At 51.3% G+C, this 25,190-nt stretch overlaps 4 protein-coding genes across 4 annotated transcripts; 2 read left to right on the forward strand and 2 right to left on the reverse strand.

Moving 5' to 3' along the window:
* The first annotated feature begins 548 nt into the window (after positions 1-548).
* Positions 549-1,277, forward strand: LOC122376935 (histone H4). Its single transcript, XM_043356920.1, has one exon. The coding sequence runs from the start codon at positions 911-913 to the stop codon at positions 1,220-1,222; it is 312 nt and encodes a 103-aa protein (XP_043212855.1). The 5' UTR covers positions 549-910; the 3' UTR covers positions 1,223-1,277.
* A 5,356-nt stretch (positions 1,278-6,633) lies between these two features.
* LOC122376936 (histone H2A) lies at positions 6,634-7,115 on the reverse strand. The gene has a single exon (XM_043356921.1). It carries the CDS (start codon positions 7,059-7,061, stop codon positions 6,690-6,692), a length of 372 nt encoding a protein of 123 aa, XP_043212856.1. The 5' UTR covers positions 7,062-7,115; the 3' UTR covers positions 6,634-6,689.
* Positions 7,116-8,765: 1,650 nt separating this feature from the next.
* Positions 8,766-9,309, forward strand: LOC122376939 (histone H2B). Its single transcript, XM_043356923.1, has one exon. The coding sequence runs from the start codon at positions 8,809-8,811 to the stop codon at positions 9,178-9,180; it is 372 nt and encodes a 123-aa protein (XP_043212858.1). The 5' UTR covers positions 8,766-8,808; the 3' UTR covers positions 9,181-9,309.
* Positions 9,310-11,215: 1,906 nt separating this feature from the next.
* On the reverse strand, positions 11,216-11,870 carry LOC122376937 (late histone H1-like). Its single transcript, XM_043356922.1, has one exon. It carries the CDS (start codon positions 11,838-11,840, stop codon positions 11,274-11,276), a length of 567 nt encoding a protein of 188 aa, XP_043212857.1. The 5' UTR covers positions 11,841-11,870; the 3' UTR covers positions 11,216-11,273.
* Positions 11,871-25,190: the final 13,320 nt, after the last annotated feature.

Genomic DNA, 25,190 nt, shown 5'->3' on the forward strand with positions numbered 1-25,190 from the left:
GCCCTCGGAGGTCCGGGGGGGCAGGGCGTTGCTGACTTCAACTCCGAGAGCGCTGCCTGTCCCCCTGGGCCTACCTCTAACATCTGAAGAAGCAACGGGCCGATCTGGGGGGCGGGCCGGCGCAAACTTCAAACTTCAACTCCGAGAGCGCTGCCCGTCCCCCGGACCGGCATCTGCCATCACATCTGGGAGAGCAACGGGGCGGTCTGGGGGGGGGGGGGCGGTCTGGCGCGAACTTCAACTCCGAGAGCGCCGCCCGTCCCCCGGGCCGCCCCCAAGAAAAGAAAGAAGAAGAAAAAAAAAAGAAGCTAAAAAAAAGAAGAAAAAAAAAAACAAAGGAGCTCAAAAAAAAAAAAAAAAAAAAAAAGAAGGGCAAAAAAAAAAAATGATGAAATAATTGCCCTTAAAAAAAAAAAAAAAAAAAATGAGTGTTTGTATATTCGTGTGTATTAACGTGTACATTTCAAAAGAGGCAAAAAAAAAAAAAAAAATGAAAAAAAATGAAATAAAAGCCCACAAAAAAAAAACAAAAAAAACAAAAACAAATAAAAGCCAAAAAAAAAAAATATATAAAAAAACCGAAAAAAAAAATGTTCGTTTGTCACAACCGCAGATCACCCGCCGAAAAAAAAAGACATGAAGATGAAAGCGAAGATGAAGAACAAGCTGATCCACAGTTCTGGTGCGCTACGCCTAGCACGCCATGGCGGTGCCAAGCGCACCCAAGAACACAAGGAGACCCGCGACGCTCTCAGGGCGTAAATGGAGAACGCCACCCGCAACGACGCCAGCCACACCGAGCACAACCCACAAAACTCAAGCTCGGCCGACATCGCTTGTTAGCGGCAGGCCAGGTACCACAATAAAGCAATAAAGCGCTGAAGGTAGGTACCACCAATTACTCGCCAAGATGACGGGACGTGGCAAGGGCGGCAAAGGATTGGGTAAAGGAGGAGCTAAGCGGCATCGTAAAGTTTTGCGTGATAACATTCAGGGGATCACCAAACCTGCTATTCGACGCCTGGCTCGTCGTGGCGGTGTCAAGCGCATCAGCGGCCTCATCTACGAGGAGACGCGCGGCGTTCTCAAAGTGTTCCTGGAGAACGTCATCCGCGACGCTGTCACCTATACCGAGCACGCCAAGCGCAAGACGGTGACCGCCATGGACGTCGTCTACGCTCTGAAGCGCCAGGGCCGCACACTGTACGGCTTCGGCGGTTAAGCGGAATGCCTCGCGACGAAAGCCCCACGAACAACAGGCCTTTTTAAAGGCCACACTTAATCTGAAAGATTTTCACCGATTGATTGTATTACATTATTGAGACGCCAATCATCCCCGAAGGATATCTTCGTGATAAAATTCGGAAACTGCTCCCTCGCACATTCCGTACTATTTTCCGAATATTCTTCGGCAAGGCACCTATGTGTCCATGAGAAAATTCGGAAAAGCGATTGACACCAGTCCCGTGTCGACCTGACGAACGGTACTCCGTCACAGCCCCTTAAGCCAGGACCAGGGGGGTACGCTCCGGCTGTTAAGCATTATGAAAAATGGTGACAGACGTTTGTGGAGGATTGTCGACGAACTCTTGTTCCGTGAGCAGTACTTACACGCTAGCGGAAAATTCACCAATCAGCGCTCGGCGGTACTCGACGCTGATTGGTCCGACGCTCGTGACGAAATTGCGGGGGACCGCAGTTATTCTCTATGGACCCGAATAGGCTTTTGGATTTCGGAGGGGTTTCTTTAAAATTATATGCTGTTTCGAGCTGTTTTCGAGTTGAAATATATTTCTTATGACTGTTACCTATATAATGGCACCATAAAATCATGATTTTGATAAATATTACCGATGAAATATCGGCCGAAAAGACATGCTGTCATGGTACGGACTGCCCTGCGGCTGATGTGGGGTCCCTAATGCCAGCGTATGGTAATAATGGGGTGACGAAGGGTTATTGGAGACTCTTAGAGCCCCATCAGCATTCAGCATAGGGTCATCAGAGGCCGGGAACGTCCATCAGGGGTCTGAGTAGGCCTGTCATAGGGGCATACATGACACATCATGGCCCATGGGTCAATGTAGATCCATGGGGCCGTTGAAGGGCCAGCATTGTTCAGCGTGGGCTCGCAATTACCTCTGATGGGCATATGCCGTGCCCCGATGGACTAACGCTGGCCCCTGATGAACCATCACCAGCCCCTGATAGGTCTACAAAGCCCACTGCTGGGTCTAAATTGCATTCAGCATAGGGTCATCAGAGGCCGGGAACGTCCATCAGGGGTCTGAGTAGGCCTGTCATAGGGGCATACATGACACATCATGGCCCATGGGTCAATGTAGATCCATGGGGCCGTTGAAGGGCCAGCATTGTTCAGCGTGGGCTCGCAATTACCTCTGATGGGCATATGCCGTGCCCCGATGGACTAACGCTGGCCCCTGATGAACCATCACCAGCCCCTGATAGGTCTACAAAGCCCACTGCTGGGTCTAAATTGGTCACTGATATGCCCAAATGGGCCACTGAGAAACCCGTACAACATCCCCTGACTGCACCTGCTGGACCAGTGCCGTCCTCTCATGGGCCCACCACAGCTCTTGAATGACCTTTTCAAGTCCCTTGAAGTGCCTTTATTGGCCTAAATGGCCCCTGATTGGCTTATGTGGTCCCTATTGGTCCTATATGGCCCCCATGAGCCCTCAACGTCCCTAGACGGCCTTACATTATATGTCACTGGGCCCTGTTGGGTCAGCACCGGCCCCTGATAGGCTTGCACTGGACCCACCGGGCCTATACCGACCCATGAAGGGCCTATGTCGAGCCCTCATGGGCCTCCGATGACCACACGCCGGCATGTGTGGCCCCATCAGCAGTGGTCCGTCTATCCCATGTACTTACGGTCTTTTTGGTCGATGTGTGACACCGGTAGTATATAGAAATGTTATGATTAAATGTCGTTATTACACAGTCAAAAGTCACAGAAAGAATATCCAAGCTCAAAAATGGCCTCAAACCCAACAAAAACTGGTACAAATCCCCTTCAAAAGCCGTAAGTCTATTAAACGCCATAGGGGAATAGCTGCAGTCCCCCACAATTTCGTCACGAGCATCGGGCCAATCAGCGTTGAGTATTGCCGAACGCCGATTGGTCGATTTCCGCTAGCCTGTAAATGCTGCTTGCGGATATAGTTTTGAACAAAAGAGGGTCGCGGCTACTAATTATCGCTTGTCACCACTTTTTCGTCGGGAGCGTTCTACCTGGTTTATATAGCCTTGGCCAGGACCATGTTTTCTGGTATTTGTCACGAAATTGTACCACCGTAGATAATCCGGGAACTGGGTGCAACATCGTGAGACTTTTCGTGAATCGTAGATGGCGCCAAAGTAGGGGCAGACGGGACCCGAGACCGGCACCGCGGGGGGTGGGGTGAGGGGCGGGACTGACAGGGGTCGTCGCGCGGAACTGTCCTACGGCCAGCGCCGAGCATCTAGCCTCGGGCCCGCATCCCTGCCCCAGGCGCGACCAGAGCTCCCGGATGTTCCGGCTCACTGCCGCGCCCCAGCGCGTCAAACTTCGTGAGAAAATTCGGAAACTGCTCCCTCGCACTCTCCGTACTATTTTCCGAATATTCTTCGGCAAGGTACATATGTGTCCATGAGAAAATTCGGAAAAGCGATTGACACCAGTTCCGTGTCAAAATGACACACGGTGCGGTGTCAGAGTCCTGTGAGCTGGTTTTCCGGTTTTTCTCACGAAAATGTATCACCGTAGACTTGTCGGGAATGGCGTACAATATCGTGAGACTTTTCGGAAAACCACCTTCCAGCACACCTTATGGGCGTTCACGTTTTCTCTCACGAACTAATACCACCGTAGATAATGCGGGAAATGGGTACAACATCGTGAGACTTTTCGTGAATCATAGATGACGCTAATGTACAGCAACCGCTGCAACTGTGAATGGAGCATATGGCTGGTAGGGACAGCACCTGCCATGCCTGACAGGCGTGGCAGGGACTGCAATGCATGCATCCATAAATATGCGTCTTTGACAGCTCATGTGACATGTAACATATCTTCAACGAATTGGATTCCATAGTCCGGTTCAGGTTGGTACGATCTGGTGTCAGTATGCATGTTACTAGCTTGATGTTCATCATTAAAGTTTATATGTTGGCCGTCTGCACCTCCGAGCTCTCGTCCTGGACTGCTCAACCATCTGTGGATATGTTGTCCTGCGAGACAGCCCCGTCCCCTCCCTCCCTCTGTGAACAATGCGTGCCTTATCTCGGCTCGGCCTTGCCCGGTCCCCTCCCCCCCCCTCCCTGGACTCGGGCCGCGCTCTCAGTTCTCTGCCGCGCCACGCCTCGGGTCTCCTCACACCCCTCTGCCCCGACCCTCCCTCCCCGAACCGACAATCATCTTCCGGCTCACCACGTTCGAGCCCCTGACAGCCAATAGGTTGGCCCCGTTACTGATGAAGGTATCTTTCCGTGAGGATTACATTGGGTACTGAGATGTGACCATGACAAACAGTCCGACAGATACATCACATGAGTATATTTCCGTGAAAAAAATTCGGAAGCGTCGCCGTGTCATTTCCGATGCTGTGTTCCAAGTATTCTTCGCAAAGATATGTTTCCGTGAGGATTTTATTGGAGACTGGGATGTCACCATGAAAGACATCCCGCCAAATACACCATTAGAGTGTATTTCCGTGAGAAAATTCGGAAGCGGCTCAGTCTCTTTTCGCTGCTGTGTTCCGAATATTTGTTTCGCAATGGTATGTTTCCGACCCGTGAGTTTTATAAGGGAGACAGAGATGTCACCATAAAAGGCATTCCGCCAAATTTACCATAGAAACACATTTCCGTAAGAATATTCGGAAACCTTGCCCTTTCTGTACATTTCTCTGATTATTCTTCGATAAAGGTATGTTTTCGTGAGGATTGTATGTGAGAACCCATTAGCGCTCAGTGTCCTCATATGAGGACACCCGAAACAGCCAGACGTGGCGCACACCGGGTATATGTTAGACGCCTTAGAACCTCGCCAACGTGTCGAGAAGGTCTTTGTCGACCACCTGGGTCCCGCTATGTTTGTTTCCCTTCACCCTCTTGTATTTGATAAGCGCTTAAATTTAGCGATTTTCAGACATTGAGACCCTCGTCGGCTTATTTGGCTTCCATTCAACTGTGAACATAGTTACGTCCAAATTGACTCCACTTATTGCTCAACGGATTATGTAATACACATATAATCGTATTCTCATCGGCCATTTCTAGAATTCTGGCGATCTGGAGAGCGCCAAATTTAGATATCATCAAATGAGGACATTGGGCGGAAAGCGGCGGGCCGGCCGGCCGCCTCGGCCGCCGAGGTGTGGGAGGGCGGGGCGGCGGTAAGGGGACCGCCGGGAATGCGAGGGGGTGACGCTATGGGGAGACCCCTGGGGTGTTCAGGATGGGGTGGCAGTGAGGGGAGACTGGGAGGGGGGGGGCGGAAGTGAGCCCTGAGACGCTAGCGTCAGTTTCCACCCGTGTGTTGGACTGCGAGCTGAGTGTTTGCGACCTTGATGATAAGATACGCTTTTAGATACGTTTTATTTTACGCGGGAGTGTGGTCGATCTCTCCCGTCTGTACCTTATGTGAGTTGTGACGGGCCGTCCGCGCCGCCGCGCGCCGGCGTCTCGCCCGTACTGGACCGCCCGGATTTCCTCACCGGGATGAACCCGGACGCGCCAGAAATGCAGGTTAGTGGGGACCGAGAGGGAGTGGAATTTGTAAATATAAGTACGTCAAACTCTTCCTTCGAAAAAATAAACACCGGCCGACGGCTGGAAAATTCCACCGGCCGGCCCGGCGGCAGTGTGTCGGGCGGCGGGGCGGGGTTTCCCCGTCCAGCGGCCGGCAGCGCTGAGCCGAGTCGTTCCCACGGTCTGGCGGCCAGCTGGGTGGGGGCGGGGTGGGGAGTGGGGCGGCCGATTGCCAGCCGCTTCTCCACGGGCAGGTGCTGCCACCTGCGCAGTAGTTCCACTGGCGGCCGCCAGGCCCGTGCGCGGTAGTTCCGCCAGCGGCCGCCGGATATCGCCACGCGCGTCGCGTCTAACCTGACGAAGCTACAAAAAGTTAGATAACTTTAATAAGAGGGACGGTAAACCCACAATTCCAACGCTGAATGCTGGGGGAAAGCAAAGGAGACCAACACAGTCATCTGTGTTCACCTTTTGGTAAGGATTAAGCCCCCTACGATCAATACCGTTGCGAAACTCGCAAGCAAATCACATTACAGAATTCGCATAAAGCACCCGTTAGCGTTACATTTACTAGCATTAAACGTTGCGTCCAATATGCGTTAGAATAGGCAGGCAGGCATTACACATTAGAATAGCTATGTACACTCACTATCATACCATTAGGCACTTGAATTTCGGAATTTAAAATAATAATTAATGTAATGAAAGCTCAAATTGCTGATAGGTCCACGGGAGAGGCCGTTTCACCCTCCCCCCCCCCCACGGGGCGTTAACGGTTCACGCCAACGGAAACAGCTCTGGGTGCTCCCCAGATAGCGTGATAAGCCGGCGCGTTGTTATGAAAGTGACCTGTGACCAGTTCCATTAGTATTGTGTGGCCTTTAAAAAGGCCTGTTACAGGGTTCGAGTCGACTGAGCCAGATGCAGGCTTACTTCTTCTCGGTCTTCTTGGGCAGGAGCACCGCCTGGATGTTTGGCAGCACACCGCCCTGGGCGATGGTGACGCCCGACAGGAGCTTGTTCAGCTCCTCGTCGTTGCGGATGGCCAGCTGCAGGTGGCGAGGGATGATCCTGGTCTTCTTGTTGTCGCGCGCAGCGTTGCCGGCCAGCTCGAGTACCTCAGCGGCCAGGTACTCCATGACGGCAGCCAGGTACACGGGGGCACCGGCACCGACGCGCTCGGCATAGTTTCCCTTACGCAAGAGACGATGGATACGACCGACAGGGAACTGAAGTCCGGCCCGGGAGGACCGGGACTTGGCCTTTCCCTTCACCTTGCCGCCCTTGCCGCGTCCAGACATGGCTGTATGTGAACAAGATGTAGCAACAAACGTGCAATCCCGTATTTGCGTTCACACCTGGATTTAAAAAGGGACGTAGCGGTGCCGGACACCGGTGCTCACCCACTCTCACCCACCGCCATTACGCTTTATCAACCGAATTCAAATACCAGCACCATACGTCGTGTTTCGCTCTTCAACCGACTTGTTACCTTCGCTGCCGCTGCCTTCGTCTCGACACCAACCACGTTTGTAAGTCACACTTTGTTGCACCTCACCACTACCAACACAACACAAGACAACACCCACTTACGCTCATACAACACAACCACTACCCAACACCACCCCCTCAACACCCACGCACTCCCACACCCACCTCACTTTCCTACCTCCACCATGTCCCGTAACCCTGCCTCATCCTCCTTCCAATTCTCCTCTACTCCTGTCCCATCCTTTGTCCGCATCCGCCGTATGGACGGCTCCCCCCTTTCCGACCTTTCCCCCTGGGCGGTGGGGGACGCACTCTCGTCGGCGATCGGGCGCTGTCCCCGTGCCCGGCCGCTGCGAGGGGGCGACCTCCTCGTCGCCTGCGAGGCGTCGGAGAAACGAGTTTTGCTCGGTCTCCGGCGAATCGCCGGTGCTGAGGTGAAGGTGTGGGCTCCGCCCCACCTGAACCAAAGCCAGGGGTCCATCTACGCTCCATCCCTCCAGCACCTATCCTTGTCCGAACTGGAGGAGGGCTTCTCCCGGGTGGGCGTTACCGCCGTGTATCGCCCGCCCCGCTCTCCAAAAGTTCTTATCCTAACCTTCTCCACCGCTGAACCTCCCCCCTACATCCTGGCCGCCTACCTATCCTTCCCCGTCCGTGCAGTCCCTCCTAAACCTCTCCGCTGCCGGCGGTACCAGCGCTATGGACACCGCCAGCAGCACTGCCGATCCGACTCCCCCACGTGCTCCAACTGCGCCGAGGCGGGGCACGAATCCTCCCAGTGTCCTGCCGAAGATCCTCTGTGCGCAGGCTGTGGCGGCGCCCACACCGCGAACGACCCATCCTGTCCCCGCTGGATCTCTGAGACCCAGGTCACCCTCCTCATCCGTAGGGGCTGGGACCCCCGCGACGCTCGCGCGTACGTGGATTCCCACCCCTCATCCAATCCTGTTCCTCCCCCTTCGACCTCAGTCAGACCCTCCCACCCTCCTCCGCTGACTGAGGCGGAGTACCCTCATCTCCCTAAGTCCCACTCCTCCTCTGGCCGGTCCCCTGCACCTCCTCCCTCTCACTACCGCCCAACCCCTCCTCCCCGACCGGCCAGCGTGCAGAGCGGTGCTGCCCGCTCCGCGCAGCGGCTTGAGGTGGCCGCCCAGACCCCACCCGGGGTCTCTGACCGGGACCCGCGACGACGCCCGGCCAACCCACCACCGTCTGAGGAACCGACTCCCAGGCCGGGCGCCAGTGTGGGAACCGAACCCGAACCTGTGCCCAAGAACCGACCGCCACCACCACCTCGGTCCTCGGACGAGTCTAACGACTCATCCCAGTCGGCCTCGACCTCAAACTCCACCAGTCCCACCTCGCCACCGAAGACCCGCCGCACACGCCTCCAGTCGGCTCCCTCCGACTTTCACTTCACACTCCGACACAAACAGTAAACACAGTACACAGCAGTAATGCCTCACCACTCCACCACACATAGCACACCCACCCACAACAAAAACATAATACCATACCCGTTTCGTGTTAACAGTGTATTGCACTCGAAGCGCCGCCATGCCACCGAAGACTAGCGGAAAGGCCGCAAAGAAGGCCGGCAAGGCCCAGAAGAATATCTCCAAGGGAGATAAGAAGCGTAAGCGCAAGAGGAAGGAATCGTACGGCATCTACATCTACAAGGTGCTGAAGCAGGTCCACCCCGACACCGGTATCTCGTCGAAGGCCATGAGCATCATGAACTCCTTTGTCAACGACATCTTCGAGCGTATTGCTGCCGAGGCCTCGCGTCTGGCGCACTACAACAAGCGCTCGACAATCACCTCTAGGGAGATTCAGACTGCTGTCCGCCTGCTCCTGCCCGGTGAGCTTGCCAAGCATGCCGTGTCGGAGGGGACCAAGGCCGTCACCAAGTACACGAGCAGCAAGTAAGCTGGCTGGCCTGGCAGCCGGTGCCGGTCGACGCTCGCTTCATCTCATCACTGATCATCGCTCATCGCCTCCCATGCCGGCCGGTGCCGCTCCTAGCAGCACAAATAGGTCTTTTTCAAGACCAATAAATCAAATAGTGGACTTCCAGCACAGATGTTTACATCCAGGTCAATGTTGCAGCGGGTCGTCGGCTTGAAGCAGACGCTGATCTGCACTTACCATGGTCGCTATCGAAATCGCAACAGTACCGCATGATAAGGGACGTAGCGGTGGCAGCTACTAGCGGCGTTTGAAATCTTAAGTTTTTTAGGCGAACATGACGTCACTAAAACGTCATTTTCTAAAACATTTTTCCGACGGATTTCGCTCAAATTTTCAGGGAACGTGTAAAATTGATGTGTAAGAAGGTGCTGAAAGTTTGACGTCGCTGGCGTAACGCGTTTAAAAGTTATTGGCGAAAATCGGGAGGAGGGGGGGGGGGCAGTTTCTGCCCTCCCCAAGCGGGGCGCGGGTTAAGGAACAGTTTTGAATCGCTTCGATTCCTTTTTTTTTTTGCTCGGCCAGCCTAGCGCCAGTCTCGAGCGGTGGGACAGTTAAACCGGCAATTTTGGCCGGGATGCAAAACTTAGCTAACGGCAAAGCTAACGGAGTAGTACCTACTTGTTGCCGAAGTGCCGAAAGAAGGTGCTGGAACCGAAAACACAACATCACATTTATTGCTGTTCTAAAGAACAATCCGAACGGCAAGGATGAGTCGCCACCGCTCAGTAGGGAACACTCTAAACAGCTACGAGTGGAGACTGCATTGTAACACAAGAAGGCAGCACGAGAACGCAGCGCAGACTGAGGCAGTAGCACCTCGGTAACCGCATTCGCGAATAGGCCGCTAACACCGCGGTAACTTAGATTTGTTACCATTCACACTACATAGATACAGTTACACGATACATACACTCTAGAATAACACGATACACCCTAGCACCGATCTACGCCGCGCACGAGGTACGGTGCCAGGTCTGGATCATCCAGAGGGTCGCGGCTCCGCGGAAGGTCTTGTGCAGCAAAATACGCCCTCATTTCCTCGTATATTTGTCTGTATCTCGCCAGGCGAGCTGAGATGGGGCTGTTGGCGGACTTTGGAGGCGACGGACACGGGTCTCCGGCAGTCTCCGCCTTCTCTCGCTGCACAAACACAACATTGGTTCATGTATTTATTAACATTCATACACACAGTCATACTTGTGCAAGGTGTCAGTGTTCGGTTGTGGGGTGTAATAGCCAGGGAAAAAGTTCTATGAACTGAAAAACCCGGCGCCTATTGCAAAGGGAAAAACCCCGCGCTGAAGCCAAAATAGCGCGGGGAAAAAACCTGTATCGTTTAAGCTAATGTAGCTTCAGCCTCCAGTCGGTGTTGGCGCTGCGACGGTTAGTGTTTGCACGGGGCCTTTACCGGAGCGCGCAATATGGAGACCGTCTATGCAAGGAGGGATAAGAAGAGGGACAGGGAGGTGACTCCGCGCGAGAAGGGCGCCCGGAGGCCAAGCAGGAAAAGCTAAGCCCCCAGTCGGTGTTGACGCTCAACGATCTCGGCCCAATCGACGTGATCGGAGCGCGCAATGTGGAGTCACCTAAGTGTTCGCGGTGCCGCGCCTCCGCCGCCGTTAGCGCGCGTGTAAATCACAGGTGATTAGGCGAGATGGACGATTCAACGGAGCAATTAGTGCGAATGAGAAGCGGTGGGGGAACAACATCGAACGATAATCACAAAAATCACAAGAACAACATCAACAGCAAGAATGGAAGATCAATCATTAGCACGTACAATCAACGGCGCGGCGGAGAGAAAATGGCGTAGAAGAATGTAGGAGAGGAGGAAGTTTCTGGCACTAGGCCAGGCCGGGGGTTGAAGTTCGTGGAGAAGTTGCGCGTCCTTGAGAAATGCGAAGAGTTTTTCGAGGAGAAGTGGATGGTCGTCTCCCAGGAGAGTGGGGAGATCCAGATGTCATCTGTGCTTAAAAAGACAAAGACGAGACGATTAGATGGCTCTGATAAGAGCCATTGACATGTGCCAGCGGAATGGTCAGGCACATCGTTCACTTCTTAGCCGGGGCCTTTTTGGCGGCAGGCTTTTTGGCAGCCGTCTTTTTGGGCTTCGGTGCCTTGGGCTTCTTCGCCGGCGACTTGGCCTTCTTTGCTTTGGTTGGCTTGGCCTTGGGCTTCTGGGCCTTGGCGGGAGACTTGGCGGTCTTCTTTTTGTCCGCCGACTTTTTGGCAGCAGTCTTCTTTGGTGTCTTTTTCGCGGCCACCGGCTTCTTAGGCGACTTTGCGGCGGGCTTGGCCGGCTTGGCAGCAGCGGAAGACAGCTTGAACGATCCGCTGGCACCCTTGCCTTTAGTCTGCACCAGGGCGCCGCTGGTGACGCCAGTCTTGAGAGCCTTTTTGATGAACGGCGCCAGCTTTTCAACGTCGACCTTGTAGTTCGCTGCAATGTACTTCTTGATGGCGATCAGCGACGAGCCTCCTCGCTCCTTCAGACCTTTGATGGCTCCCTGGACCATCTCGTTGGTGGGCGGGTGCGTCGGCTTGGTGCGAGGCACCTTTGCCTTGGCCGCCTTGGCGGCGCCAGCAGCAGGGGCGGTGGCAGCGGTAGACTCGGTCATCTTTTTCTGGCGTCAGGTATCGTCATTTTCGTCTCGTCTTTGTGGTAGTCGGCCTGCCGCCAGGGGCGATTTCGGCCGTGTCGTATTTCGGGGGTTGGGCTTCCTAGGAGGCAGGCCTCCTGCGGTACTGATGGCGCTCCTGCGGTCTGAGTCGCGGTACTGATGGCGCCATCTGGCGTGTCTTTGGCGTGACGGTACCACGCTTGGTGTGGAGAGCGCAGAGGTCGGTGTCCTCGGAGAGGTCGGCCAGATAGGTCTCGCTGGCCTTCTGTAAAGCCGCAACGGCATCGCTCCGGATGTGCAGATTATTCTGGGAGTCCTTTCAGCTGTGGTCTCTGAAAGGACTCTTGATTTGTTTTTTTATCTTTTTTTTTATTATTATATATTTTTTTTATATTTTTTTTATTTTATTATTATTATTATTGCTTTTTTGTGGGCTTTATTATTATATTTTTTTGTGGTTTTTTTTTTTTTTTTTGTTGCCTCTTTTGCCTCTTTTGATATCTTCGACACATATTTTCACACACAATAAACAGTCACACAAACAAGGAACATTCAGAGATTTGACACTTCAGGGATTTTTTTTTGCTTTTTTGTGGGCTTTATTATTATTATTTTTTTTTTGTGGGATTTTTTTTTTTTTTTTTTTTTTTGCCTCTTTTGCCTCTTTTGATATCTTCGACACATATTTTCACACACAATAAACAGTCACACAAACGAGGAACATTCAGAGATTTGACACTTCAGTGATAATATTGAAGTTTTTTTTTCCCCCTTTATTTATATATATTTTTTTTTTTTTGATATTTTACTTTTTTTTTCTTTATTTTTTATTATTTTTTTTATCATCATTTTTTTTTTTTTTTTTAATTTGAATTATCATTCATTTTTTTATACTTTTTTTTTGTCCCCTTTGTTGATGCGTGGGGGGGGCGGCCCGGGAAGCGAGCGGCACGTCTCGAAGTTGGAGGTTGCGCCGCCCCCGTCCCCAGGCCAGCCCGTGCTCCTCCTTTGTTGATGCGTGGGGGGGGGGCAGCCCGGGAGGCGAGCGGCAGATCTCGAGGTTGGAGACGGTGCCGCCCCCGCCCCCCAGGCCGCCCCGTGGTTCCTTCTTTATGCGTTTCTGCCGGCCCGGGAGGCGAGCAGCAGGTCTCGAAGTTGGAGACGATGCCGCTCCCGCCCCCCAGGCCGGCCCGCGGCTTCTCTTCTGTTGATAAGTGGGGAGGGGGGGGGGCGGGGGCGGCCCGGGAGGCGAGCGGCAGGTCTCGAAGTTGGAGTTGGCGCCACTTCCGCCCCCCGGCCGACCCGCCCCCCCTTTTGTGCTTTTTTGCCGGCCCGGGAGGCGAGCGGCAGGTCTCGAGGTTGGAGACGGTGCCGCCCCCGCCCCCCGGCCGGCCCGTGGCTCCTTTTTTGCTGATGCGTGGTGGGAGGGGGGGGGGCGGCCCGGGAGCGAGCGGCAGGTCTCGAAGTTGGAGTTGGTGCCACCCCCGCCCCCAGGCCGACCCGCCCCCCTTTGTGCTTTTCTGCCGGCCCGGGAGGCGAGCAGCAGGTCTCGAAGTTGGAGACGATGCCGCTCCCGCCCCCCAGGCCGGCCCGCGGCTCCTCTTGTTGATGCGTGGTGGTGGGGGGGGGGGCGGCCCGGGAGGCGAGCGGCAGGTCTTGAAGGTGGAGTTGGCGCCGCTCCCGCCCCCAGGCCGACCCGCCCCCCCCCCTCCGTGGTTTTCTGCCGGCCCGGGAGGCGAGCAGCAGGTCTCGAAGTTGGAGACGATGCCGCCCCCGCCCCCCAGGCCGGCCCGCAGCTCCTCTTTTGTTGATGCGTGGTGGGGGGGGGGGCGGCCCGGGAGGCGAGCGGCAGTCTCGAAGATGGAGTTGGTGCCACTTCTGCCCCCAGGCCGACCCGTCCCCCTGTGCTTTTCTGCCGGCCCGGGAGGCGAGCAGCAGGTCTCGAGGTTGGAGACGATGCCGCCCCCGCCCCCCAGGCCGGTCCGCGGCTCCTCTTTGTTGATGAGTGGTGGCAGGGGGGGCGGCCCCGGAGTCGAGCGGAGGTCTCGAAGTTGGAGTTGGTGTCACCTCCGCCCCCAGGCCGACCCGCCCCCCCCCCCCCTATGGTTTTCTGACGGCCCGGGAGGCGAGCGGCAGGTCTCCAGGTGATGGTGCCGCCCCCGCCCCCCGGCCGGCCCGTGGCTCCTCTTTTGTTGAGGCGTTTCTGCCGGCCCGGGAGGCGGACGGCAGGTCTCGAAGTTGAAGTTGGTGCTGCCACCGCCCCCCAGGCCGGCTCGGTCGCTGCTTGCTGCTGCTGTTGCTTGTTTGTGCTGCTCTTTTTTCCTCTCTCTCTCTTTCTCTTTTATTATTATTATTATTTTTTTTTCTCATTTTTATTATTTTTTTTCCATTCTTTTTTTTTCTTCTTCTTTTTTTTTTCTTTTTTTATCTTTTTTTTATTTTTTTTTGTAATGTTTTTTTTTTTTTTTTTTTTTTTTAGAGGGAGAGCACAAACGTACATGTTATACACAGGCATGCATACAGGTACAAAACAAACAGTTCGTCTTTCTTTCTTTTCTCTTTTTTTTTCTCTCTTTTTTCCTCTTTTTTTCTCTCTTTTTTTTTCTCTCTTTTTTTTTTCTCTCTTTTCCTTTTATTTTCTTTCTTTTTTTTCCCCTCTTTCTTTTCTCTTTTTTTTTTCCTCTTTTTTTTTTCTCTCCTCTTTTGTTCAGCTTTTTTTCTTAACTGTTTTCCTTGTCTCCTCTACGTCATAGAGGAGAGGTGTTAAATTCTCATTCACAAATGTGCACATCGCTGAAAATGTGCACCGGTGAATGGGAATTTTAATATCATACCTTACCTCACTTGGAGGTAAGGTCGAGTAATTAAAGTGATCATAAGTCTCTAAAGATGCCTGAATCAAAGATAAATTTAAGGAGGAGCTTTGTGATGTCTGGATTTTGGTCGTTTAGAAGGGTTGTGATATTGAAGGATAGGTTGTTTCGGAAACAATAGTTTTGCAGCTCTTGTCGCTGTTGGTTGTAGTTTTGGCATTCGATTAATATATGTTTAACCGTGATTAGCGAGTTACAGGTTGAGCAGTTTGGGGGATCTGATTTAAGAAGGAGGTAGGAATGAGTGAGATATGAATGTCCTAGGCGGAGGCGGGCTAAACACATTTCCTGTAATTTTGAATTCTGATTTTTTGTTTTTACTGCTATTTCTGGTTGAATTTTTCTCAGGAAACACTTGGACTTATCCCATTCTAATTGACATTTTATGTTTAGTTTATTTTTGAGAAGGGAAAGGAAGTCTTGAGATGAGTAGGGGATTTTGCCAATATTGGTTTGATTTAAGGCATCTTTAGCGAGTTCGTCAGCCTTCTCATTTAGATGAATGCCGGTGTGGGAGGGGATCCATACTAATTTTGGGGGGCATACGATTTGGCTTTGTAATTTGATAATTTCTTTGATAAGGGGATGACTGTTTAAATGTTTTTCGTGAATAGAAGTAATAGCCGAAAGGGAGTCTGACAGAATCATAGATTTAGAGATGTTTTTTAGCTTTATTTGGGCATAGGCCGCCAGGATGGCGTACAGTTCTGCGGAGAAAATGGACGCCCATCCTGGCAGCCTTGTTTTGAGAATCGTGGTTTGCTCCTGTTTAAACCGACTCACCACCGCTGCCGCTGTTTTGTTTTCCTGTGCGTTCTTTGATCCGTCAGTATAGAAGAAAGTATATTCTAGATGTTCGGAGATAATTTGGTGGTGAAGTGCCTGAATTTCGATGTTGGTGTACATATGTTTTGGTTGGTCGATGAGAAGGATAACTTGCGGACTTTTGGAGGCCCACCACGCCACCGGTGTGTTCGTGTGTGGTGGTGAGTGTAGTGTTATGTTGACTGTGTCTGTTAGTGTAGTGATTCTGCTGCCGTATGATGTTTTCTGATGTATGTTGTTTGTGTATCTACGGTGTGATCTGTATTTTATATATGGGATGCAGGGGTGATTATTTGTTTTTTGAATTTTGTGGAAGTATCTGAGTAGTGATTCGGTACGTCTATCGGTGAGAGTTGAAATGTTGTTGTAAATATGGAGGGCTTGAGTTGGGGTGGTTCGATAGGCGGATGTGATAATTCGTAGGCATGTGTTTTGGATAACGTCTAATTTCTGCAAGTGTGTTTTAGCTATATTTTCAAATATGATAGATGCGTACTCGAGGATCGGTCTAATGATGGATTTATAAATGTTAAGTAAGGTTTTCCGGTCGCCGCCAAAATCTGTACCAGAGAGTGCTTTGAGAATATTGATCCGTTTTCTTGCTCTAGTTGAAATTTGTTCAATGTGTAATCTGAAAGTGAGTCCTCGATCTAATATGATTCCTAAAAATTTTGCGTCGTTTCGAATTTCGATATTGCTATTGTCAATTTGGAGGGGCAATGGATTAATTGGTTTTCTGCTGCCAAATATTACGCATTGAGTTTTTTCGGATGATATATGGAGATTGAGAGGTCGGAGGTTGTTCTGTACAGTTTTTAGGGCACGTTCTAGGTTACTAAGTGCTGTGTTGGAGCTTTTATGTGAGGACCAGATAGCTATGTCGTCGGCGTATATTGCAATTTTGGATGGGGCAGGAACGGATTTGACAGTAATGTTTAAGGCCAGGATAAAGAGGATAGGGCTGAGAACGGAGCCTTGCATGAGTCCGGAAGTTGGAGTTTTGGGATCGGATATATGGTTGAGGAATTTAACTTGGAAGGATCTCTTTGTTAGGTATGTATTAAGATAATGGAGAAGGTGTCCGTTGATTTTGTTTTTAAGGTAGTCAAGGAGAGGCTGGATATTAAGGGTATCATAGGCATTTTTTAGGTCCAGAAAGAGTGCTGCTGTATATTGTTTGGAGTGGAAGGCATTTCTGATATCGGCTGTTATTTTGACTAAATTATCGAAAGTTGATCTGCCGGGTAGAAAACCACACTGATTTGGGGATATGAGGTTTTGTTTTTCAATAATATAGAGGAGTCTGTTTTTAATAATCCGTTCAAAAATTTTGTGAATGGTGTTTGTGAGGGAGATAGGTCGGTAGCTACTTAGTTTGGTGGGGTCCTTGTTTGGTTTGTTTATAGGAATGATATGGGCGTGGAACCAGTTTTCAGGATAGGAGTGCGAGGAAAAGGCGTAGTTTAATGAGTAGAGGAGAGCTAATTTAGCGGTATGTCCCAGGTTCTTAAATAGGTGATAGTGAATTTGATCTGGGCCAGGACATGAGTTTCCGGTTCTGTTGATGGCGTTATCTAATTCGTATTCAGTAAATGGGAGGTTATAAACTTCGGTGGTGGTTTCTTCTGGGATAATTAAGGGTAATGGAGGGGGGATGCTCGAGGATATTGATCTATAAAAATTTGAAAATTGTTCTGAAATTTCTTGTGGGTTTGTAAATGTGTTGTTATTATGGATAATGTATGTCGCTTTTTGTGTTGAGGTTTTCAGTCCTTTAAATGCTTTAAGTATGCCCCAAATTTTAGAGAGAGGAGTGAATCTGTTAAAGGAGTTTGCGAGCTCTTCGAAAGATGTTCTTTTGGCTTGTTTGATTACTTTTCTACATCTTGCTTTTGCTTTTTTGTAATTAATAAAATCTTCTTCAGAGCGAGATTTTTCATATCTGTGTCTAGCCGTGTTCCTGAACGTTATAGCTCGTTGGCAATCGTAGTTCCACCATGGTACAGATTTTGGTTTGGCATTGTTGTTTGGTTTTGTTTGTGGTATGTGTAGTTTTGCTGTTTCTGTAATACTTTCAATGAATTGTTCGGGTGTGGGTTGTCTTTCAATCACGTTTTCTAGGGTGTTTGTAAAGGAATACCAGTCTGCTTTTTTAAGGTTAAATCGTGTGTAAGAACGGTGTTGTGTGGTAGTGTGTCCTAGTGTGATATGGATTGGTAAGTGGTCGCTGAAGTAAGGGTCTGGTGAAGTTTCCCATGTTGTTGAAAGTGCGAGTGTTGATGAGGTGGCTGTGATATCTGGTGTGGTGTCAGAGTGTGTTGTGGTTCTTGCAGGGAGTGTAGGGGAGCCGTCATTGTTGATGACTAGCTGAAGGTTATCTACGAGTTCTAACAGAATTTTGCCTTTGGAGTCCGGAAGTCTTCTACTTCTATCCCATAGTGGGTGGTGGGCGTTAAAGTCTCCACATAAAATAAAAGGGGATGTCAGAGAGGTTACTAGGGTTTCTAAGTCTTGGATAAATTCTGAAAAATTAATGTCCGGCGGGGCGTAAGTGTTTATAACGGTTAGAAAATTTTGATTGGTGCTGATTTCGATTGCTTGGATGTCAAAAGTTGTAGTGATTTGGATTTCTCGGAAGGCTATATTACTTTTAATGTATGTGCATACACCTCCTCTTCTTTTGAGAGGTTGAAAAAGTGCATCTTTCCGAATGAGAGAATAGGTTGCAATTTCGAAATTATACGGATCAGATGGTTTTAAATGAGACTCTTGAAGGCAAATGATCGATTTTGAAGAAGAAATTAATGCTTGTTTTAGTTCGGACCAATTTTCAGGGACTCCCCTCACATTCCACTGCAAGAGTGTTATGTTTTTGTTGTGGGTGGGTGTGCTATGTGTGGTGGAGTGGTGAGGCATTACTGCTGTGTACTGTGTTTACTGTTTGTGTCGGAGTGTGAAGTGAAAGTCGGAGGGAGCCGACTGGAGGCGTGTGCGGCGGGTCTTCGGTGGCGAGGTGGGACTGGTGGAGTTTGAGGTCGAGGCCGACTGGGATGAGTCGTTAGACTCGTCCGAGGACCGAGGTGGTGGTGGCGGTCGGTTCTTGGGCACAGGTTCGGGTTCGGTTCCCACACTGGCGCCCGGCCTGGGAGTCGGTTCCTCAGACGGTGGTGGGTTGGCCGGGCGTCGTCGCGGGTCCCGGTCAGAGACCCCGGGTGGGGTCTGGGCGGCCACCTCAAGCCGCTGCGCGGAGCGGGCAGCACCGCTCTGCACGCTGGCCGGTCGGGGAGGAGGGGTTGGGCGGTAGTGAGAGGGAGGAGGTGCAGGGGACCGGCCAGAGGAGGAGTGGGACTTAGGGAGATGAGGGTACTCCGCCTCAGTCAGCGGAGGAGGGTGGGAGGGTCTGACTGAGGTCGAAGGGGGAGGAACAGGATTGGATGAGGGGTGGGAATCCACGTACGCGCGAGCGTCGCGGGGGTCCCAGCCCCTACGGATGAGGAGGGTGACCTGGGTCTCAGAGATCCAGCGGGGACAGGATGGGTCGTTCGCGGTGTGGGCGCCGCCACAGCCTGCGCACAGAGGATCTTCGGCAGGACACTGGGAGGATTCGTGCCCCGCCTCGGCGCAGTTGGAGCACGTGGGGGAGTCGGATCGGCAGTGCTGCTGGCGGTGTCCATAGCGCTGGCACCGCCGGCAGCGGAGAGGTTTAGGAGGGACTGCACGGACGGGGAAGGATAGGTAGGCGGCCAGGATGTAGGGGGGAGGTTCAGCGGTGGAGAAGGTTAGGATAAGAACTTTTGGAGAGCGGGGCGGGCGATACACGGCGGTAACGCCCACCCGGGAGAAGCCCTCCTCCAGTTCGGACAAGGATAGGTGCTGGAGGGATGGAGCGTAGATGGACCCCTGGCTTTGGTTCAGGTGGGGCGGAGCCCACACCTTCACCTCAGCACCGGCGATTCGCCGGAGACCGAGCAAAACTCGTTTCTCCGACGCCTCGTAGGCGACGAGGAGGTCGCCCCCTCGCAGCGGCCGGGCACGGGGACAGCGCCCGATCGCCGACGAGAGTGCGTCCCCCACCGCCCAGGGGGAAAGGTCGGAAAGGGGGGAGCCGTCCATACGGCGGATGCGGACAAAGGATGGGACAGGAGTAGAGGAGAATTGGAAGGAGGATGAGGCAGGGTTACGGGACATGGTGGAGGTAGGAAAGTGAGGTGGGTGTGGGAGTGCGTGGGTGTTGAGGGGGTGGTGTTGGGTAGTGGTTGTGTTGTATGAGCGTAAGTGGGTGTTGTCTTGTGTTGTGTTGGTAGTGGTGAGGTGCAACAAAGTGTGACTTACAAACGTGGTTGGTGTCGAGACGAAGGCAGCGGCAGCGAAAGTAACAAGTCGGTTGAAGAGCGAAACACGACTGTGCCATCGTCATTTTTTTTTTTTTTTGAATTTTGCTCCCGACAGGCCGAGGCCCTGGTCGGGGTAGGGGGAAGTTACTAGCTGGCAATTAGCCAGATCTTCCGTTTTACTTTACTTTAATGCCGGCTATGTTATTCCGGCCCAAGGCAATATCAAGAGCAAAGTTTACGTTAGACCGGCTCATGTGACGTCCGGTGGGAGCAAGTGCAAGGGAAAGCCAGAAAGGGTGCCAGAGTGGCAGTGCCGAGAGGGATTTTGAGTACTTACATTTCTTGCTGCTGAATCTTGATGCTGAAATGTGGTAGTGTTGTAATGTGTGCTGTTGTTGTGTTGCGAGTTCCACCAGGAAAGTCCTAACTAGAAAAACCTGGTGCCTATCTTAGAGGGCAAAACCTGTGCGCTTTTGCCAAATTGCACAGGAAAAATCCCTTTGCTTTGATATTACGTTACGTTATATCGCTAATGTGTAAGTGTGTTTGTGGGGCTATGTGTCTCGAGTGGGCCTCAACCTTTAAGAGGGATCCCTGTCGAGAACCGCGAGAGGGATGGGCGCTTACTGGAAAGCCAGAGAGCTGCCATAGACGATTCAGTCCGGACAAACACGACTGACGCAACAGTTTACTGATAACCGGCAGCCTGATCTCGCCAATGGTGACATTTGTTTGCGCCCTAATGCTTCCAGGGACTCGTTGCGGTGAGCAGTCACGCACGCTGTGGTGGCACCAACACTTTTCTTCCCTTTGGCAGCCGTCGATTTGGAGTAGACCACTACGTCGAGCGCAGTCAGGTTGTTTTTCAAGTTACTGTTGGCGAGCTGCTGCAGTGATCCGGCGACGTGGCATCATTTCATCGGCACAAATATACAAGCAGCGATGACCGGCTGACGAACGGAGCCAACGGGATCTACAACGCATCGATTGCGCTCCTTTCAAGCTACAAATGTCTGCAAACGGACGACAAACCTGGCTCGCAGCTGTCGTTTTCAAGGATGACTTTTGAAAAAGAAGCGTGCTGTGCAGTTTTCAGACAGACAGAGACAGACAGATACGCCAATGGCGCTGCCAGGCGCCGTGTGAAGCCAGAAGCGCGCTCAAAGATGACAGAAGAGAACCGCCAACCGTCGCAGGAACCCGCATGTAACAGTCATCGGTTAGAAAGAGAGCTACCTAAAATATTCCAGCGTCACCGTCACAGTCAATATTCGGGGAAAACTGCAATTCCAAGATATATGCACAGCTCTTCACCTTTTTGAGTCAGCTACACTTCACACATCACGTCACACGTCGTCGGCCGCCGCTCAGTCTCCGCCATCTTGCGGTTGAGTCGCTCGTCGAGCCTCGCACTCCTGTAACAAAGCGGAGGTTCCTATGTAACAGCGGTAATAAATTGGGCCTTCAAGTACATTCAGTTCAATTTTTTTTTGTCCTCCCGGCAAGCCATGAGGCTATAGCCGGGGGAGGGGGAAAGTTAATAGCTGGCAATTGGCCAGGTCTTCCGTTTACGTTACGTTAATGCCGGCTATTTAATTCCGGCCCAAGAACTAAGACAAAGGCCATTTTCAGCTTAGATGATAAATTCTTACGTAAGTGCATTTAGCATCACGCATGTCCCCTGAATCTATTTTTATATACCGTTACCTGGGCCCGCTACATGACGCTACCAGCAGCACTTTTCCCCTTTGCCGCTGGCAAATGAGTGACGATGGTGACCGCCGCCATTTTGAAGTGAACGTTTCAGCGCCGGTTTTTTGGTCTAGCATTGCAATAACTAGGATTAATGCTCTGATTGTCACACAGCAGAAATTGGCGGAAACCTTCATAGTCGGAGGAGGAGACGTCAGACGACACTGGACAAAACACACTCAACACACCCGTCCGCACTCTGCGAGCCGACACAACGGAACAGGGGACGCGCGGTCCCCTGTCGCGGTCTCCCCCTCAATTAGCCGGAGGCGAGGACCGGACCGCCCGCTGCCGGCCGTACAGTCTTTAAAACGGTCAGCGGTCGCTAAATGCCAGTCGGTACGGTCTCTGCTGAAAGAGCACATCGCACGACCGGTGGGCCTTGCATACCGTGACACTTGAGTGGCATCGGTGGCACCCGAATAAAAAATGCCTACAATAATGCCGCCTAATTCCCATGGGAGTCCACGGGATTGGTAGTTTTCCCGAAGAGTCTTCGGAAAAGGTATGTTTCCGTGATAATTATAAGGGTGACCGAGAAGTGACCATAAAAGGCATTCCGAAAAATAGGCCATCAAAGCTTTTTCCCGTGAGAATATTCGGAAACAGGTTCCTCGCCCTTTCTGTACCGTTTTCCGACTATTCTTCGGTAAAGTTATGTTTGCGTGAGAATATTCGGAAACAGGTTCCTCGCCCTTTCTGTACCGTTTTCCGACTATTCTTCGGTAAAGGTATTTTTCCGTGAGAATATTCGGAAACAGGCTCCTCGCCCTTTCTGTACTGTTTTCCGGCTATTCTTCGGTAAAGGAATGTTACCGTGAGAATATTCGGAAACTGGCTCCTCGCCCTTTCTGTACTGTTTTCCGGCTATTCTTCGGTAAAGGAATGTTTCCGTGAGAATATTCGGAAACAGGTTCCTCGCCCTTTCTGTACCGTTTTCCGACTATTCTTCGGTAAAGGTATTTTTCCGTGAGAATATTCGGAAACAGGCTCCCCGCCCTTTCTGTACTGTTTTCCGGCTATTCTTCGGTAAAGGAATGTTACCGTGAGAATATTCGGAAACTGGCTCCTCGCCCTTTCTGTACTGTTTTCCGGCTATTCTTCGGTAAAGGAATGTTTCCGTGAGAATATTCGGAAACAGGCTCCTCGCCCTTTCTGTACTGTTTTCCGGCTATTCTTCGGTAAAGGAATGTTTCCGTGAGAATATTCGGAAACAGGCTCCTCGCCCTTTCTGTACCGGTTTCCGATTATTCTTCGGTAAAGGTATGTTTTCGCGAGTACCTATTATAAGGGTGACCGAGATGTGACCATGAAGGGCATTCCGCTAAATACACCATAGAAGTCAATGTTGTGTGCTACTAGGGAACGATCGTCCGAATTTGTTGCATTGAAATGCTACGGTCTCGGTAAGATTAATAACAAACGTCTCCTAATTATGATAACAACCTCACGAGACAAGCCCGGAATCGTCTATTATTTAAACCCCTTTAAAAGCAAAGCAATTAGGTAAATAATGGAATTCTGGAATACCGCTACCGCCCACCGGCACGACCGCCTGGCACAACAGCTGACAGCCAGGCGACAGCGGCCCCAACCTTATCCTGAAGAATATTGGCAGCGGCTGCCCGCTGCCGGCCGTCTAATCGGCCGTATCTGTGTTCGTGCTGCATTCGTGTGACAATATTACCACCGGCCTATTTCAATTACTGTGACTTACTTGTGCTATGTTAAAGGGACCCTCCCAGTTCCCACCTTCAAAAAAGTTTATGAAATGGCATGAAAGTGATGTCGCTCGGTTCAGAAAGAGCGAAAACGAATATCTACCAAATTTCACCGAAAAATATTCACCGGTTTTCATTTTTCAAGATATTAGACTTTGACTTTTGCTTACTTTTTGGGATCTCCGCTGTTCCTAGCGACTTTATTTGGAAGCAATAGTTTGGCAGCTGAAAGTGCGGCACTTATTGCGCGCAAAGCAGCATATACCACCGCGTGCTACAAAACGTTTTAGTCAAACATTTAAAAATCGTTAGATATCTGCGCTATATTTCCGATTTAAGGCATTAAGGTGGGAGGGTCCCTTTAAGACGTGTCTGTGCCCCATGCCAGCCTTTCCCAGCGCCCGTATAGGCACGAGCCACCGCCCGCAGTGACACCTCGTCGCTCAGGTGGCGCATGCTAGTTCTAACCTCGCTCCCCAGATGACACTAGCCGTCCGCACCAGGGGTGATACTGCACCGCAAGACACATTTAAGAACGGAGAGGCAGCTGCGGCCATGTGGGTGACAACACGTGATCGCCTGAGGCGGTCGGGGTAAAAATATTTTACCCTTGAATGCTGGATGCATGCACTGCGACTTTTTATTTTAAGAATGAAGAGCGTGTAATCGACGTGTAAAGCGTGTAAAGGCGTGTAATCGACCGTATCCGGGACGATACGGCGAGGGGGGGGGGGGGGTCGTACCCATTTCGTACCCGCCCCCTCCCCCCCTTGGCCGGCGCGTATGTAGAAAACCAATAGGTCCGGCGAGGGTTTTCATTATGTTGACTTGCTTAAGCATAAAGGCCTAAGCATAAAGCATTGTGGGGACTCGGAAGGGGTGAGACTAAATGCTTACTTCGAAATCTAAGCTGCGTTGCGGCATTGGCGGTTATGTGCGGCGTGTATGCCGCATGATTAGTAAGCGGCGACCACTAAATTAACCCGCGCCGTGCTGGTGGCCTGAACTTTCCGCCGAGTGCTGGGGGGGGGGGCGTTTTCACGCCCCCCCGTCTAACTCGGCTCCTGGGCCACGTAGCGACACGCGGTAAGCGGCAATCGAAAGAGCGTCAAAAATAAGGACGAAAACACTTCGGTCATTTTTTGGGTCAGGTCAAAGGTCAGGTCACCAGAGGTCACCAAAGGTAAAATGTTGACTATTTCAACATTTTGGAAACTGCCAATGGCTATCTCGGGAACCGATAGAGCTACAGCGCCGCGGAAAAGCGCATTCGATAGCCCTTTTACAGACCTTTCTGAGTAATGTCCTCAGATTTGACCTCAGGTCAACGGTTTAGCCTCCAGAGGGCAAAAACTCCAAAAATAGCCGTTTTTACGAAAAACGTTTGTTCGTCAATAACTTTTGACTCATAAGCGCCATGACATTACTTTTGCCAGCATCGTGTTTCCTCTCGTCGAGACGCGTCGAATGAACTATTCGTTGACCTTGAAAGGTCATTTTGAAAATTTGACCTCAGGTCAAGGTCATGACCTGACCGAAAAGGGTCATGTTGCATATCAGTCGATCCGTATCGTCGAGCTGAACACATCTGACGTGTTTTCACCGCTCTAGCACGTCTCTATCAAAAGTTATAGCCAAAAAACTGCTGGCGACCGTTCATGACCTGAGATGACCTCAGGGGCACACAGAGGGGTCACAGGTGCATTTTTCCTATTCAGTGTGTCATGTTTACCTATGAACCGATGTTTGAGAGCGTTTTGAACGATATTCGTCCAAAAGAGGCGCATTTCAATTTTCTCCCATTGACTTATAATGGAGAGGTCGCAAAATTGACCTGACCTT

Source organism: Amphibalanus amphitrite, unplaced genomic scaffold (genome assembly GCF_019059575.1).
Source record: "Amphibalanus amphitrite isolate SeventyFive unplaced genomic scaffold, NRLGWU_Aamphi_draft 002414F_arrow, whole genome shotgun sequence".
Classification (NCBI taxonomy): domain Eukaryota; kingdom Metazoa; phylum Arthropoda; class Thecostraca; order Balanomorpha; family Balanidae; genus Amphibalanus; species Amphibalanus amphitrite.